The sequence below is a fragment of the Podarcis liolepis genome, assembly GCF_965112155.1.
Source record: "Podarcis liolepis genome assembly, chromosome: 11".
In the NCBI taxonomy this organism is placed as follows: domain Eukaryota; kingdom Metazoa; phylum Chordata; class Lepidosauria; order Squamata; family Lacertidae; genus Podarcis; species Podarcis liolepis.
This window is the reverse complement of record NC_139565.1, coordinates 11,837,022-11,854,154: the sequence shown is the minus strand read 5'-3', so window position 1 is coordinate 11,854,154 and position 17,133 is coordinate 11,837,022. Positions and strand designations below refer to the sequence as shown.

Genomic DNA, 17,133 nt, shown 5'->3' with positions numbered 1-17,133 from the left:
GGAGGGCCGAGGTTGAGGAAGCCTGCTCTGTAAGCACAGAGGTTGCATCTTCTTCTCTTGATGGCGCCCCCACAACTGAGCAAAAATAGAGAGGTTTATCAAGCTCATGACAGGCTGCCATCCATGACTGGTGGGCTGTGATTGGCTCGGTGATTGTTAGCAGTGAAGAGATCAGGGTGGAATAAGAAGCAACCCCAGAGGGACATATATTACTAGAGAGAAGAAAGCATGAACTAATAGCAAGAGAAGCATTAGATAACAGGCCATCAAGTTTTTGTTTTCAATTTGGTACGCAGTAAAAGAGTCAAGTAAGCTATAAATGGATTTATTAAAGCAAATACTCTCTTATTTTAGTAATATAAATTATAAACCAATACTCCAAAAAAGTCTTCCTGCCAAGAAATATAGTTTTCCCTGTAGAGTTTTTACCTTTGTAAAAATAACAGGCTTGCATAGATTGGAGAGGGCACTCTTTCTAACTGCCAAAATCCTCTTTCCTAGATAAAGCTAGCCTTTACCAAATTCTTCAGCTTTGGTTATGTTCTATGTAATAAAAGCATAAATAATACAAAAGAGATGGAAGAGTACATTGGACCCAGCTATGCTTAATTCTTCCAGTCACACAGAATTTTAAATAAAGCAAAACGACATTCAAAGAAAGGTGGATATCCAACTAAGTTGTACTTAGAGTAGATCCATTGAAAGCAATGGACCACAGTTAGTCGCGTCCATTCATTTCAATGGGTCTGCCTTGGGTATGATTTGGTTAGATACCATCCGAAGAAAAAGCCATTTCTCTGCTTGGCCTAGTTGTGAAGGTGGGAATTCCAATTACACAAAGGATTTAGCTAAGCTATCTTTGTATGAAATTCCCACCACTGGTTCAGCTGCAGAAATTCTGAAAGATGTCTGCCCCTTCCAGCCAGTTTCGGAAGCAGTTGAGTCCCCGTTCCCTTATCTGTTTCCTTCCTTTATCGGTAATGACTTCTCCAGTTTGTTTAACAATCACAAGTTTAGGAATGGCTGTGATGTTGTATCTCTTCTTCAGCTCACTGCAAAGAAAAAGAGGGGGCAAGAAAAGAGGAACACACTGGTGTAAAGTGCAAGAGAAAATAGAGTGGATTAAGCGTGATTGAATATCTATTTTTACTTAAAGTTGGTTAAAAGAATTGTAATAGGGTTGTTATTTAAAAAAACAACAGGCACACAATTTATTGTAAGTCTCTTTAAAAAGTCACCTGGTTTAAAGTGCTAATTCAAATAACAGACGCGCTTTCTATAACACACACAGACAATATTCTGAAAAATTTCAAGCACTCTTCAAACCAGAACGAGATGTTACATTAATATCACACTCCCATGAATACTTATACAGAACTCACTTCCACTACATTTGGCAGAGCTTGTTGCCAGGTGCATAGCACTGAAACCAAAATGACTGCCGAAGCCTTAACTAAAAATTTCCATGTTTTTTGGAGCATGATCAAGCTTGTATGAGTGAGCTTGTAAGAGCATATTTTTTTTCTTAAATTAGGGGGTTTTTGGGTGTTGGGTTTTCAAGCTTAGAATAATTTCGATTCCACCCATGCATTCTTCCAACCCAATTACAGGAGTATGGAGTTCGAGAAATGATTTACACATTATTGTTTTGAAAACAGCCAGACTCCTCCTCTGGGTAAACATGCGCTGCGTCATGCAAGATCAGTCAGTAAAGTCATCTCATTGAGACTTTGGCACATTCAAAGTGATTGGGTGGTGCAAAACAATGGGCTGCATCCATCAGAGATAATGTTGCATGCTGTTTACATGCTCATTTATCTGAAGACAAAGAGTCAAACCAAAGAAGAGAGAGAGAGAGAGAGAGAGAGAGAGAATGAGAATACTACAGCGCTTATCCCGATGCTGTGGATTTGCTTAAATCTCCGGATGGCCTCTGGATTATACAGACAAACTGGGGGATGAAGCAAGTTCAGGAATTCTTTATTTAATTTATTCGTTTATAAAAGTACTTATACACATCTGCCTGCTGAATCTTTGCTGGAAGATTGTTTCACAGCCTAGGATTACACCCAATTTGTAGTTGGGACCAGTCAGGCCTCCGTAACATGTAACATGAGGGCAGTGTTGGAAACCCAGATATATAAACTAGGCACCAAATAGTTCCTTAAACCAAGGTTGCAGTCACCAAAATGGAATGTCTAGATGCCATTTTGGGGGAAGACAGCTCTAAAGTCTGATTTTTCAAATGATTGATTCTGTGGTTGATTCTCAGTTGAACATCTGGCTAGTTCAGATGACGACCTTGAGCTAGGTCAAGAGCTGTGAGAAGTTATAGCAGAAAAGCAGAAACGTTAAAGAAGAAGAAAAGAAAAGAAGAGATGGACAGTCCACACATATATTCTATTCTAGCCTCTTTTTCTTAATGGTGACTGCTCCTGCTCAGGCTGCAAAAAAAAAAAAGCGGTTTTGGTTCCTGAAATCTGTTCCAATCGTACAGATAAAATATAGCTGATAGAATTCTACAGAATATTAGTGATTGAAAACAGTCCAGATCCAATTATCCCCAGATGTATAGAATGAGAGTCAAAACATGCTGGAAATGCAAAGAATCAGACAGAGACTTTTATCATATGTGGTGGACGTGTGATAAAGTAAAAACATTTTGGGAATTGATCTATAATGAACTAAAAAAGATGTTTAGATATACCTTTCTCGGGAAAAAATCTGGAAACAATTTTGCTAGGTTTGATGGGAGAGCAAATTGTGAAGATAGATCAATGACTATTTATGTACGCCACAGCAGCAGTGAGAACTTTAATGGCCCCAAAGTGGAAGCTACAGGAAGTACCTACGATTGCAGAGTGGCAGGCGAAGATGACGGACTTTGCAGAATTGGCCAGACTGGCCTGCAGGATTCGAGACCAGGACAATCAAAAATTTCAAAGGGACTGGAGTAAATTTATTGTATATTTGAATCATAATTGCAAAATCTGAAGACACTAGCAGGACTGAAATAAATCCTTCAGAGAACCTGCTGAAGGGAAGGAGGGAAGTCGCATGCTCAGCAGAGCAGAAAGCTTTATGTTTGTTATTGCATTGTTGAAAATATTGTTTAAGGAAGAAAATAATAAAAATATATTTTTTAAAAAAGAAAACAGTCCAGATCCAATTATCCCAGGTGGTGGAGATGCCAGGTGCCATTGAAGACTGTATTAGGGACAACTAACATGCCTCTGTCAGATGATATCCGTGATTGAGCTGGGATATAATGGCTCCTTAAGGTATCATAGACCCAAGTTGTTTTGGGCTATGTATATCAACACAAGAGCCTTGTGTGGCATTTGGGCAGCCACTGCCAATGTTTTAGCAGAGGTATCACATGCCGTTGGCCATCTGACCCTGCCAGGAGTCTAGCTGCTGGTGCTACAGGACACAACAACCCGCATAAAGTGTGTTGCAATAATCCATTTTGAGGCTCCTAGTCCATGGAATACATTGGCCAAGTTATCCCCATCTGGATACAGACATGGCCGATGTACTAGATGAAGCTGGTAAAAAGCACTCCCAACCACCAAGGTCACTTGGGTTTCTAATGCACCAGGGGTATCCAGCTAAGGTAAAGGTAAAGGACCCCCGGCCGGTTAAGTCCAGTCAAAGGCAACTATGAGGTTGCAGCGCTCATCTCGCTTTCAGGCCAAGGGAGCTGGCGTTTGTCCACAGACAGCTTTCCAGGTCATGTGGCCAGCATGACCAAACTGCTTCAGATGGAAACCAGAGCACACGGAAACGCCGTTTACCTTCCCACCACAGTGGTACCTATTAATCTACTTGCACTGGCGTGCTTTCAAACTGCTAGGTTGGCAGGAGCTGAGACAGAGCAACAGCTCACCTTGTTGCGCGGATTCAAACTGCCAACCTTCTTACTGGGAAGCCCAAAAGGCTTGGTGGTTTAGACCACAGCTCCACCTGCTTCCTGAGTAACAAGCACATAATCACTGATAGGTCCACCCGCCATTGTGAGACTCAAAGCAATGAAGATGATGCCTTCCCAGCCGTTGCCATTGGCTGTGGGTTTCTTGTGATGTCACAAAGGCACTTGGCAACTGAGTGGATATAAAGGCAGGCCAAGGGGAAAGCTCTTTTCTATTTCTAGCAGGACACACCTGGCCATGGATGTGACATTCAGCACTGCCCAGGTTTCTTCCACTTGGAGGAGGTAAACTGGTGAATGGAAGGAGGCAATCCGCTGACGGTGGGATGCTAGGGAGTGGTAATAAGGCAAGTTTGCTTGCTTGAAGGCTGCTGGTATCTGTGGTTGGAAGCTGGCCATGATGGACCTAAGAGAAGCTGGCAGATGTTGGTGGATGGAAGTCAGTGGCTTTTGGATATGGAAGTTGGTGTAGGCTACAAGGCTAAAGCAGACTGATGTTTGTGGATGTCGGCTGATAGAAGTTCACCTTTGGAAGACAGTCTGCAGAAGCCAGTGGATATTTGTGGACTGAAGCCAGGGCACAAACGTGAATGGATGTCATGTTTTTGGATGTCGGTGTGACATTAACATGAGAGTGCTGGAGGTGAAACAGTTAAACAGGTTACCCAATCAGGACCCAGGGGGTGGAGTCAGAGGGACTATAAAACCATCTCTGGGGGAGTTTGTTGGAAGAGTTCGTTGGGAGTTGGGTGGTTGGAGTGGGAGTGAATTGGGCTAGAGTTGCGGGTAGGTTGAGTTAGTGTAGCAAAATAGGTTGAGTCAGGAACAGTTAGACCTTCAGGGTCCCTACTAACTCTAAGATTCTATGATTCACCTGAGAGCAGCTTCTCTTAAAATACTTCAAGGGACTGTTGTGACAGTAAAAGGAAACAGCCCCTTGTATGCTGCTACTTCGAGGAAGGATGGGTTCAGGTGTTGCAGGTAAGCAGACAAACCTGCTTACCTTTAACACCGTGGGGATTCGAACCACCAACCTTCTGATCAGCAAGCCGTAGCCTCAGTGGTTTAGACCACAGCGCCACCCAACTTATAGAGGACCATAGGCACCTCTATAAAGCTAAAGAGAGCTTTGCCCCTACCTGGCAGCACCAGAGGATTCCCTCCCCCATTCCTGCACACACCTGGAATTAGGAGGCGGGGTTTAACCACGGAGTGGGCGGAGGGGAAGCAGATCTACATACGCGGGGGAGGGAGCGAGGTCTTCCTCTGCCTCCCACTCCTCTGCGCGGGCTTCTGCATTCCCACACACGTGTTCCACCCCCACCCCCAAGCCGCTCCCTTCTCCTACTCACTGCTTAAAGGTGTCTTGGAAAGGCACCGCCAGCCATTCCCCGTGCATGTTCTGCATGTAATCCACCATCTCTTCGCGGCTGCGGTCCGACGAGACGAACACGATCTCGAAGGGCGCCGGCGAGGGCGCGTCCTCCACCAACTCGCTGTAGAAGTCGCACAGGATCGGCGTGAAATCCCGGCACAGGGAGCACCAGGCGGCCGAGAAGTACAAGCCCACGATCTTGTTCTGCAGCGCTTGCTCGGGATCCACGGCTTGGCCGTCCCGGTTCACCAGGAAATGCCCAGTGAAAATGTCCACCATTCTTTCACACCGGCGCGACGAGGATCCGGGAGTGGTGGTTGGTTGGGGATCCTTTTCCCCCGGCTGCCGATCTCCCAAATTGAGCCCCCCCCCCGGGGGGGAGGGAAGCCACGTGCTAGCGGGGATCTGAATTTCTAATACTATCCGCCGCGCGCGCCGTCTCTAAAGTTTGGATGGAGCGAATGTTTCTGCTTCAGAGGGAAATCAGCAGCGAGGAGCCAAATGGAGAGGGGTGGTGGTGGAATATACCCTACTTTCCTGAGCTCCCGAATGGGCTTTTTTTCCTCTAGAAAGCCGAAGATCCTAAGGAGGAGGAAGCGGGATGAAGGCGCAAAGCGTGCTGGACTCGTCCGCGACCCCAAACGTCCGGGAGAGAAACGATTTTGCGCGTGGCTTTGAAGAGGCAGCGCCAGGCGAGAGGACTGCAGGGGGTCGGGGTTATCCAAGCCGTGGAGCGTCTTAAGGTCGATGCCTTTGTTTGCCGCGGATATAAATGGATGAGCTCGCTAAAAATAGCCCTCCCGAGCCCGGCGAGGTTGGAAAGCTCCTGCTCTGAGCATCCCGAGATCCGATTGCGCAAGGGGGCGGGTTTCTTCGCGCAGGAGGCGAAGCAACAGGTCTGCTCAGCTGGTCCTCGCGCAGGTCGGAGAAGCGTCAAGCCGGCAGGCGAGAGAAAGGCACGATCGCTCGCAGAGTCCTGCAAAAAGAAAAAGGAGGGGATTTGGGGAAGGAGATATAAAATCCTGCTCTGCGGCTTACACCGACAAGCGACAGTTGCGCAATAACGCAGAGAGTCGTGGACAAGTTGTCGAGTTCATGAGAATTCTTCCTCGGGCTAGACGTTAAGCCAAAGGCTGTGTTTACCTGCAAAGCACATTGAAAGCGCCTTCTTTTCTTCAAAGAAGTCTGGGCACTGTAGTTTGTGAAGGGTTAATGGGTGGGTGAGCTGCAGTGTCCAGAATTATTTTAATTTCCATTTTTGAAAGCAGTTCAAATGATTGAAACTTACTTACAGATGTTTTTATTCTGGTTCTCTTTAGCACCAGTGGCGTAGCGTGGGGGGTGCAGGGGGGCCCGGCCGCACCGGGCACAACATCTGGGGGTTAGGGGGCGCAAATCCATGGGTTAGGGGGTGCAAATTACTTGCCTTGCCCCGGGTGCTGACAACCCACGCTACGCCACTGTTTAGCACAGTGCAACTTACATGATGGACAGCCAAAGGACCTACTTCAATCAGAAACTTCCAAAAACCCGTTTCTTTATTTCCAACCAATATTCTCTCCTCACTATTCAAAGCCACAAGGAACGTCCAGTGGGAATCCGAGATTGGCTGTGGTTCTGCCCTGTCATTTGCCCATCCAGGTGAGCTACGGTGACACACAGGGCTGTCCCATCCATGAGGCAGACTGAGGCAGCTGTCTCAGGCGGCAAAATCTAAGGGGTGCCTCCACTCAAAGGCCTCACACAACTTTTCTGAGACCCCAGTAAGTGAGACAGCAGCTTCCCATTTCGCCTCAGGCAATAACACCGGATCCAAAACTCTGCTCCAGCACACTGGCTGCTACTGAAACATGAACATGTTAGAAATCAATATTTTTCAGTGTGCCGGGTCAGTTGTAGACAAACTAAATTTTGGAAACCAGCGTTTGAAACTGGTTTCAAATCCAGATAAAAACGGGGCCCCGGTTAACATTAACAATGACAGTAAACTCTAGCCCTCCAGATGTTTGGGACTACAGTTCCCATCATCCCTAGCAAACAGGACCAATGGTCAGGGATGATGGGAATTGTAGTCCCAAACATCTGGAAGGCTGGAGTTTGCCTATGCCTGCTTTACCTCTTTGTGGCCAGTAAGGTCAATAGAGGAGTTTGGGAATCCCTGGGGCCTCATGACAAATCCTGGAAGGTTAATGCAGAAGCAAATGCACAGTGTTAGATGTTTAACTCAGAATTCAGTTCTACTGTGTTCAATGAGGTTTACTCCTTCGTAAGTGTGCTAGAATTACAGCTTCAGTTCCTAGCTGTTGGGGATTGTAGAGTCTGCACTTAATCATAACAGTGGTAGTATTTATATGGTTGTTAATTGGTTGTTAAGCCACCTCAGGAGCCTATTAGGCTGAGAATGTTATCTTTACTTAATTACCTACTACCTGATATGCTGAAGATGTTTAATAAAAAATAACTTGTTTGGGTGCAGTAAAAGATAAAGAAGGAATTGTTTGGGAAATAACCTTGCAAATTTGCATCCTGAAGCACTGATGTATTTCAGATGTGGAGCTCTAATGCGAAGCTCAAAGCTACAAGAGCTTCTCCCATCGATTGACTGGAGAAGCAGATCTCCACTCATTCCTTTTGTGCAGTTGGAGCTATATCTTGGAATGAAAGGACAGCTTGCCCCCTCAAGAGCTCTGGGCATATATTGGTGTTCACATAGCCTTCTGGGTGGAGTGTAAACCTGAATGATGTTTTACATAAAGCCATCGTTACCACAGCACTTCAACTTCGAGGCAGCTCTAGTCTTTGACCATCATTCCTGTCGACACACAATGCTTTTTGGTCTCAATCAGCTTTGCTGATAAACTTTCAAAGCGGTATCCTATATGCCAAAAAGTAGTCCTCATTACATGCGTAGTTAAAACAGCATCATCTGAATGCAAAACAGAGCAAGCTCAGAGGAACCTCAAGGTTTGCAGAAGTACAGAAGCATATTGGGGGACAGGAACTCAGCTCAGTGAGGACTGAGCATGCTCAGTAGACACGGAATGATGGATGGCTAGCGGTGCTGAATGGAATGGCGTCCTCTGAACAGGAGCAAGACTCCAACTTTTTGTTTCAGATCTTCGTTCTAAATCATTCAAACCCAGTTCAGGCTTTTCCATTAAGGACACAATATGGGTTTACCACTTGATGATTTTACCACAGTCTCTACTTCCTGGGATGGTAATGTGTAACAGCTACATCCAAGTTATACTTGACAAATGTTATGGCAGTTCACTGTGATATAAGCAAATACAGTGGTACCTTGGGTTGCAAACGCCTTGGGTTACAAACACTTTGGGTTACAAACTCCGCTAACCCGGAAGCAGTACCTCAGATTAAGAATTTTGCTTCAGGATGAGAACAGAAATCGCGTGCCAGCAGCACAGCGGCAGCAGGAGGCCCCATTAGCTAAAGTGGTACTTCAGGTTTAGAATGGTTTCAGGTTAAGAATGGACCTCCAGAACGAATTAAGTTCATAACCTGAGGTACCACTGTACCAACTTTAGTGGCGCAGATTTTTGAGCAGGGGTGATGGAAGCTATAGTTCACAAATGGGCATTGCAGTAACAGAGAGGTCATGTAAATGTACATTTGTAGTCAGTGTTTTGCAAACTTCCCAATAGCGCACTAGCTGCAGTGAAAACCTCCCTTGCTGTTGCCAGTGTTGGGCCTCTGCAACTCGACCAGAAACCATGCACAATTCATAGAGAACTGCATGATATATGCAGAGAGAACTACATGTGTAAACAGTTATTAAAGAGTTCATTGAGAAAATGTCAAAGAGGTTGCTACATTTTGGAGATACATCTCTTTTGGTCACAGCAACATAGCCTATGTGTATTTACTTCTTCAGATGTATTTATTTACTTGTCTGTAAGGTGCTCTGAGGTTTGTCGCCATGCCTCTATTTATACAGAGTCCCTGATCTTCTGTCAAGGGAGCAAATTAGCTTTAACTTGACACCAAGATGGCACTGTGTATTAGACAACTAACAAACATGTCTTGGCCACTACCAACCAGCAGCCTTTTCAGGCAATGAAAACACTCACCATCTATTTATAGTGTGATTAGAGAATACCTGTGTGTCTTTCTTTGTATTTTCAACAGCGGTTGCGTGTTTATTTTGCAATCCTCGGAAAGACATTGATTTGCCTACGAAGGATAAAGGAAGAATCATAGATCATAGAATCATAGAGTTGGAAGAGACCACAAGGGCCATCGAGTCCAACCCCCTGCCAAGCAGGAAACACCATCAGAGCACTCCTGACATATGGTTGTCAAGCCTCTGCTTAAAGACCTCCAAAGGAGGAGACTCCACCACACTCCTTGGCAGCAAATTCCACTGTCGAACAGCTCTTACTGTCAGGAAGTTCTTCCTAATGTTTAGGTGGAATCTTCTTTCTTGTAGTTTGGATCCATTGCTCCGTGTCCGCTTCTCTGGAGCAGCAGAAAACAACCTTTCTCCCTCCTCTATGTGACATCCTTTTATATATTTGAACATGGCTATCATATCCTTAACCTCCTCTTCTCCAGGCTAAACATGCCCAGCTCCCTTAGCCGTTCCTCATAAGGCATCATTTCCAGGCCTTTGACCATTTTGGTTGCCCTCCTCTGGACACGTTCCAGTTTGTCAGTGTCCTTCATGAACTGTGGTGCCCAGAACTGGACACAGTACTCCAGGTGAGGTCTGACCAGAGCAGAATACAGTGGCACTATTACTTCCCTTGATCTAGATGCTATACTCCTATTGATGCAGCCCAGAATTGCATTGGCTTTTTTAGCTGCCACGTCACACTGTTGGCTCATGTCAAGTTTGTGGTCAACCAAGACTCCTAGATCCTTTTCACATGTACAGCTCTCAAGCCAGGTGTCACCCATCTTGTATTTGTGCCTCTCATTTTTTTGCCCAAGTGCAATACTTTACATTTCTCCCTGTTAAAATTCATCTTGTTTGTTTTTGCCCAGTTCTCTAATCTGTCAAGGTTGTTTTGAAGTGTGATCCTGTCCTCTGGGGTGTTAGCCACCCCTCCCAGTTTGGTGTCATCTGCAAATTTGATCAGGATGCCCTTGAGTCCATCATCCAAGTCGTTGATAAAGATGTTGAATAAGACCGGGCCCAAGACAGAACCCTGTGGCACCCCACTAGTCACTCTTCTCCAGGATGAAGAGGAACCATTGATGAGCACCCTTTGGGTTCGGTCAGTCAGCCAGTTACAAATCCACTGAGTGGTAGCATAGTCAAGACTGCATTTTACCAGCTTCTTTACAAGAATATAATGGGGCACCTTGTCAAATGCCTTGCTGAAATCAAGGTAGGCTACATCCACTGCATTCCCTTCATCTACCAGGCTTGTAATTCTGTCAAAAAACGAGATCAGGTTAGTCTGACATGACTTATTTTTCAGAAATCCATGCTGACTATTGGTGATCACAGCATTCCTTTCTATGTGCTCACAGACTGTTTGCTTAATGATCTGCTCCAGAATATTCCCTGATATTGATGTCAGACTGACTGGGCGGTAATTATTTGGGTCCTCTCCAGTCTGCCAGGACTTCGCCTGTTCTCCAGGAATTCTCAAAGATGACCGCCAGTGGTTCTGAAATCACATCTGCCAGTTCTTTTAATACTCTTGGATGCAGTTCATCTGGCCCTGGAGACTTGAATACATCTAAACTAGCCAAGTATTCTTGTACTATCTCCTTAGTTATTCTGGGCTGTGTTTCCTTTGCTGAATCATTTGCTCCAAATTCTTCAGGTTGGGCATTGTTTTCTTTATCGGAGAAGACTGAGGCAAAGAAGGCATTGAGGAGTTCAGCCCTTTCTGTGTCCCCTGTTTGCATTTCACCATCTTCTCCTCTGAGTGACCCCACTGTTTTTTTGTTCTTCCTTTTGCTACGAACATACCCATAAAAGCCTTTTTTGTTGCTTTTAACCTCTCTAGCAAGCCTGAGTTCATTCTGTGCTTTAGCTTTTCTGACTTTGTGTCTACACGTGACACAGTTTTCAATAGGCATATTGTACCAAGTCAACCACTGGTCTGCCTAGCTCAGTATTGTCCGCACCAGGAATGGAGAATCTATGCAGTTCATTCCCTACTCACACAACTATTTGTAGTTAACTTTCCATACCTCTTGGGATGTGGGTGGCGCTGTGGTCTAAACCACAGAGCCTAGGGCTTGCCGATCAGAAGGTCGGCGGTTCGCATCCCGACGGGGTGAGCTCCCGTTGCTTGGTCCCTGCTCCTGCCCACCTAGCAGTTCGAAAGCATGTCAAAGTGCAAGTAGATAAATAGGTACCGCTCCGGCGGGAAGGTAAACGGCCTTTCCGTGAGCTGCTCTGGTTCGCCAGAAGCGGCTTAGTCATGCTGGCCACACGACCCGGAAGCTGTACGCCGGCTCCCTCATCCAGTAAAGCAAGATGAGCACCACAACCCCAGAGTCGTCTGCAACTGGACCTAACGATCAGGGATCCCTTTACCTTTACCTTTCCATACCTAACATGCAAAGCAGCCACTTCCCTATGTTTGCTGCGAAAAAAGCTAACAAAAGTTAGTATCAAGGCTTCTGGAAAGCTGTTCCTTTCCCGGTTGCAGCAAGAGCAGAGATAACAAGGTTAAGTCCTTTTCAATAAGTTTTATTCAATCTTAATAGCGAGAGACAAAAGAACAACAATGGCGTTGCTCCAAACTGGGCTCCACCTCCCACATTCCTAACAGCAACATCTCCCATGTGTCTGCTTGGGGCCAAAAGTCTCTGATCCCGTTATTCTTGTACCCTTAATGAACGCCGAGTTCTGGGGGAAGGGGGGGTTCTGAAATACTCTCCAGTGACATGTCAGCTGGCTGCCCTGTCACAATCCCACCCACCCCCCTTCTAAAACTGCCCAACTATTTTGTTCATCTATCTCTCGAGTCATAACCTTCCTCCACCCCCTCAACTCCCTGCTGTAAATCAATGCTACGTTACTCTTCTCCTGCAACATCAGGAGAAGGGGGGGGTGTGATCTCCACCACTCCTCCTCCATCTCGTCCTCTTGAGTCCAATCCCTGACAGACAGCTACTCAAACCAGATTCCCTACCCTGTCTGTTCCCACTGGTCCCTTAATCTCGAGCCTCTGCAGGTAATCAAAGTGTGTAACCCCAGGTCATGATGTTGGGAGGGTGTATCATATATCTGCCTTTGCTGTAAATTTAACGAGTTCAAATCCTGCCATTTAATTCCATTTATACAGTCTCCTCTTACATCATCAGGGTATCCTGCCAAACAAGCCCTAATACCCAGACCATACCTTCCAATAGCTGGAATGTGGCCTGGCTGCACCTCAGTAGATCTGCTTATCTTTCACTAGGTCTTCTAATGAAGGCAGCCCTGTACAGGGATGTTTTTAATGTTTGAGGTTTTTCGTGTTTTAATATTTTTTTGGAAGCTGCGCAGAGTTCGGCTCACGCAACCCAGTCAGCTGGGCAGAATATAAATAATAATAAAATTATTATTACTTCCCTGTATGATCTTAGGAATAACTTCAAACGACTAATAAAATACATTTCTCATAGCACAGTTCTTTTTTTGTTTCTTTTCCTTCTAAGCTTTCAGCAGTAGACCCACTTCAAGAGTTAATCCAGCAAACATTAGCTGGTTATAGCATCTGCTGCTGATAATTCAAGAAATGGCCTGTTTTGTATATATGGAATATATACTCTTGTTTTGCCTTTCCATTCTTCTCAGTGACATAATCCAAAATGTTGGGGCTGCAACGTATTAACTAAGAGAAAAACTAGCTAGGGTACAATAGAACAACCTAGTTCCTATGGAACTGAATTTTTATATTTATTAAATCAGCTTCCCTTTAACATTTTCAAAATCACACATTCCTAGCAACATTAATGGGGCACGACATGAAAGACATTTCCAGGCTGAAGTCTGCTTTTCTGTAGATACAGATTCTGTGACTGTAGGTTGGAACTGGGACAGAGCAACGGGAGCTCACAATTTGAACCACTGACCTTCTGATCGGCAAGCCCAAGAGGCTCAGTGATGGAGACCACAGTGCCACCCACGTCCCTAATATGTAACTCACTGAAATGCAGCACATTTGATGTTCACAGGCCAAGGAATTCATATACCATTTCTGGAAACCTGCTTCCCCCCACTGCTATTGAGGGGGGAAAGTTAGAAGACCAATGGAGGACATGCAGACTGTGTTTACTTTCTACTACCGAGTGAGCATCCTCTATGAAAAGTAGCGGTACAAGTCTTGCTGTACAACTCTGGTAGGAATTGGATTCCTTCTGTATATGTCGTGCATTAATGGCTCGTTTGCGCTATCATGCTTTTGTGAACCATTGTACGTTTTGTATTATGCAACACTGAGGCCTTTCCAAATTGAAAATGGCTTTAATTGCTGCTGAAAATGGCAGTAATTGTAAATTCAGTGCCAACGGCCACATATTTCCTTTGGGGAGTCCTTTAGAAGAAATGTGTCCATTGTTGACCAGGTAAGAGCAGCAATTTCAGAACATGCAATTAACATGAGGCACAATTCATCAGCCTCTTCAAAAGGGGGGAGTTACATATTTCCTTTGATGGAAGAAAATAACATTTTTGTATTTCAAAAGGCTCACACTATGAAAAGTGTGATTTTGTTAACATCCTTTGATCCCCACATATGGGGATTTCCCTCCAGTGACATGGTACCGAAACGTCTTAGTATCCCAAGCTAGACAAAAAAAGGAAATAAATTGCAAAGAGATTCAAATGGCTGACAAAATCCATTAAATGACCAACAACACAATCCCAGGCCTTTCTACTCAAAAGTAAGTTAGTAGAACTAATAGCATGTCCTCTAATAGCATTTACTCCCAGGTAAGTGTTACATGACTACACCCGAAGATATTCTTCCCAGAACCCAGAGTTCTGACTCCAAATTGTAAACTGAACTGTAATATTTGGATGAATGGTGGGACAGATATTTAATAAATAAAAACAAAACAAAACTCTGTTTTGAGAAACTTCTATGAAGTATTCTATCAGATATGCTAAATAATAACAATGTACAATTGGATCTAATATACATGCTATATGTGTAACGAAATGTTTTGGGGCAATTTGCTAGGGGAAGCTTCATAAATGCTATATGTATAGGAAAGCATTGTCAGAAAGAAATTAAGTATTCCTGTTGTAGTGACAACAAAAGCTCAAGGCACAATTTACTCTGGAGAATAACTTAAGCTTTAAACAGGAACAGTCATACTGTACAGCAGTGCAAACCCGTTTTTGTAAACTATTGAGAATTTTTAGAACTGATGTGATCTTTTTTATATAGCAATTACTATTTTGACTTAAGAATTGGGATACTTTTGAAATTTTTATTTAGGGCATTTTGTATTTAGTATTTAAGTACCGCAAACAACACTGAGTAATATTTTTGGGAGTCAGAATATAACAGTAGCAAGTTGTGTAATGGGGCTGCCATACATCTGGAATTTCCCAGACATAGCTGAAATATGGCTGTCGGAAATAAGGTGTCTGGGCGAAAATCGATGAAATGTCCAGGGAAATCTGGCTGTATGGCAACCCATGTTGGAATTCTAGATTTTGGCGAATTTCCTTAAAAATATCTCAAAAACACATAAAAAACCCCACTCTCAACAACTTTGCATCCCACCCCAAAAAAGGTCTTTTTGTGTCTGGATTTTGAAATATGGCAACTCTATACCCTATGTATAAAAGGAAAATGTTTCTCGTCCTGTTGCACAGGGTCTCCTATAATTACTATTTACAAAACCTTGAAGAAAGATAGAGTTGCATCTAATGAAAATGGCTGATAATTTTCCTAATGGCCATTTTCATTGTTTTGAGCCAGATTTCTTTCAAAGGCCAGAACCAATACAAAAGCAGGGGAGGGGAGGGCAAAGGGAAATTCTCCTTTTAGGGGGCAAGTTGAAAGCAATTCCTCTCTTGCCATTTCTTTAAATGTCAGTGATTCACGGAGCTCCACAACAACATAAAGGTAAAGGGTAAAGGGACCCCTGACCGTTAAGCCCAGTTGCAGAAGACTCTGGGTTGCAGCGCTCATCTCGCTTTACTGTCCGAGGGAGCCAGCGTTTGTCCGAAGACAGCTTCCTGGTCATGTGGCCAGCATGACTAAGCAGCTTCTGGCGAACCAGAGCAGCACACGGAAATGCCGTTTACCTTCCCGCCAGAGCAGTACCTATTTATCTACTTGCACTTGACGTGCTTTTGAACTGCTAGGTGGGCAGGAGCTCACCCTGTCGCGGGGATTCGAACCACCAACCTTCTGATCGGCAAGCCCTAGGCTCTGTGGTTTAGACCACAGCGCCACCTGCATCCCCCACAAAAACATACCTGATGCTTATTCAAGGCACCCCATATCCTGTTGATTATCTGATCCCAGCACTTCTGATATGTCACTCTATCATCTTGGGCAGCTGTTTTAACCTTGTCAGGTTGAATTGTACATACATGTACACACACACACTGGCTGCAACCTTTTGAATGTACCCACTATCGTGCTTGAAACCTTCCAGCCTTTAAAAGAGAAACACCCCATTGGGCAGTTTAGAATTTTAGTGTTGTGCCGGTCATGTGACGCCTCCAAGCTCTTTTAATAGTTTTAAAGGGGAAACTGGTTCACACTTCTGATGTGGTTTCCATACCGCACCCAGGGAGACATTAGGTTATGAAAGCCCGTGATTTTTCAAATGTGGAGCTGACCTTGTAAATGGCCAATCATCACAGGACTCAAGCACCAACAGGAGGAGAAGAAGAAGAGTTTGGATTTGATATCCCGCTTTATCACTTTTGAGGAGTCTCAAAAGCAGCCAACATTCTCCTTTCCATTCCTCCCCCACAACAAACACTCTGTGAGGTAAATGGGGCTGAGAGACTTCAGAGAAGTGTGACTAGCCCAAGGTCACTCAGCAGCTGCGTGTGGAGGAGCAGAGACGTGAACCCGGTTCACCAGATTACGAGTCCTCCGCTCTTAACCACTACACCACACTGGCTACACCACACTGGAGTGCGCAGGAAGCAAGTGGGGGCCACATTGAGAGTGGACCCTTTCGCCTTTCAAGTTCAAAACACGTAGCCTCGGTAAGACGCACAGAGACAATCCCAGATAAAACTCTTCCTTCCTTTATAAACCTTGGCAGCAGCAATGGAGAACCTATGGCAGCATTGTTATTTTGCATTTATTTCCCACCTTTTCATCCAGGGGGCATGCATAGAAGTAGGCAGGGATAGAGACAGAAGTGGGTGGGCAGAGCAACCAGGCGGTTTCTTACCTTTGCAGAGATATTCTGGCTACACAATCTGAAGTTTTTGCATGCCCTACCCAACCCATTCTCATCCGTGCAAGCGAAAGGCATCATCATAGTTTAAGGACATGTGTCGGCCAGGCAAAAGCCCTCAGGAAGAGAGCAGAGCAGGGTTGGCGAGGCTGTGGCCTATGTAGAAGTGTTGCTTGGGTGGAGTCCCAAAGGCATGGGAAGCAGCGTTTGGGTCCTAGGCCTGCAGTTATCCACTGCTGCTTTGCAGCTCAGGAAAGGGGCTCAACATCTTCTGGAGAAGACCTGCATACTGTAAAGTTACACTTGAGACATGGGGAAAGGACTTTTGGCAGCCGCACCCAGGGCGGATGGACACTCATGGTTTGTAACGTTAAGGGTCAAGGAATGGTTTTCGTAACACAGATGGGAGACAGAACACCCTGGTTTTAACGTTCATAATGCAGAGCAACCAGCAGTAGGGGAAATAAGTGTTTTGACG

At 44.9% G+C, this 17,133-nt stretch overlaps 1 protein-coding gene across 1 annotated transcript; it reads right to left on the bottom strand.

Moving 5' to 3' along the window:
• Positions 1–309: 309 nt before the first annotated feature.
• NXNL2 (nucleoredoxin like 2) lies at positions 310–16,078 on the bottom strand. Its single transcript, XM_083465063.1, has 3 exons — positions 15,712–16,078; positions 5,284–6,282; positions 310–1,052 (listed from the first exon to the last, which is right to left on the bottom strand). Exons 2-3 carry the CDS (start codon positions 5,583–5,585, stop codon positions 884–886), a joined length of 471 nt encoding a protein of 156 aa, XP_083321189.1. The 5' UTR covers positions 5,586–6,282; positions 15,712–16,078; the 3' UTR covers positions 310–883.
• Between the last annotated feature and the right edge of the window lie 1,055 nt (positions 16,079–17,133).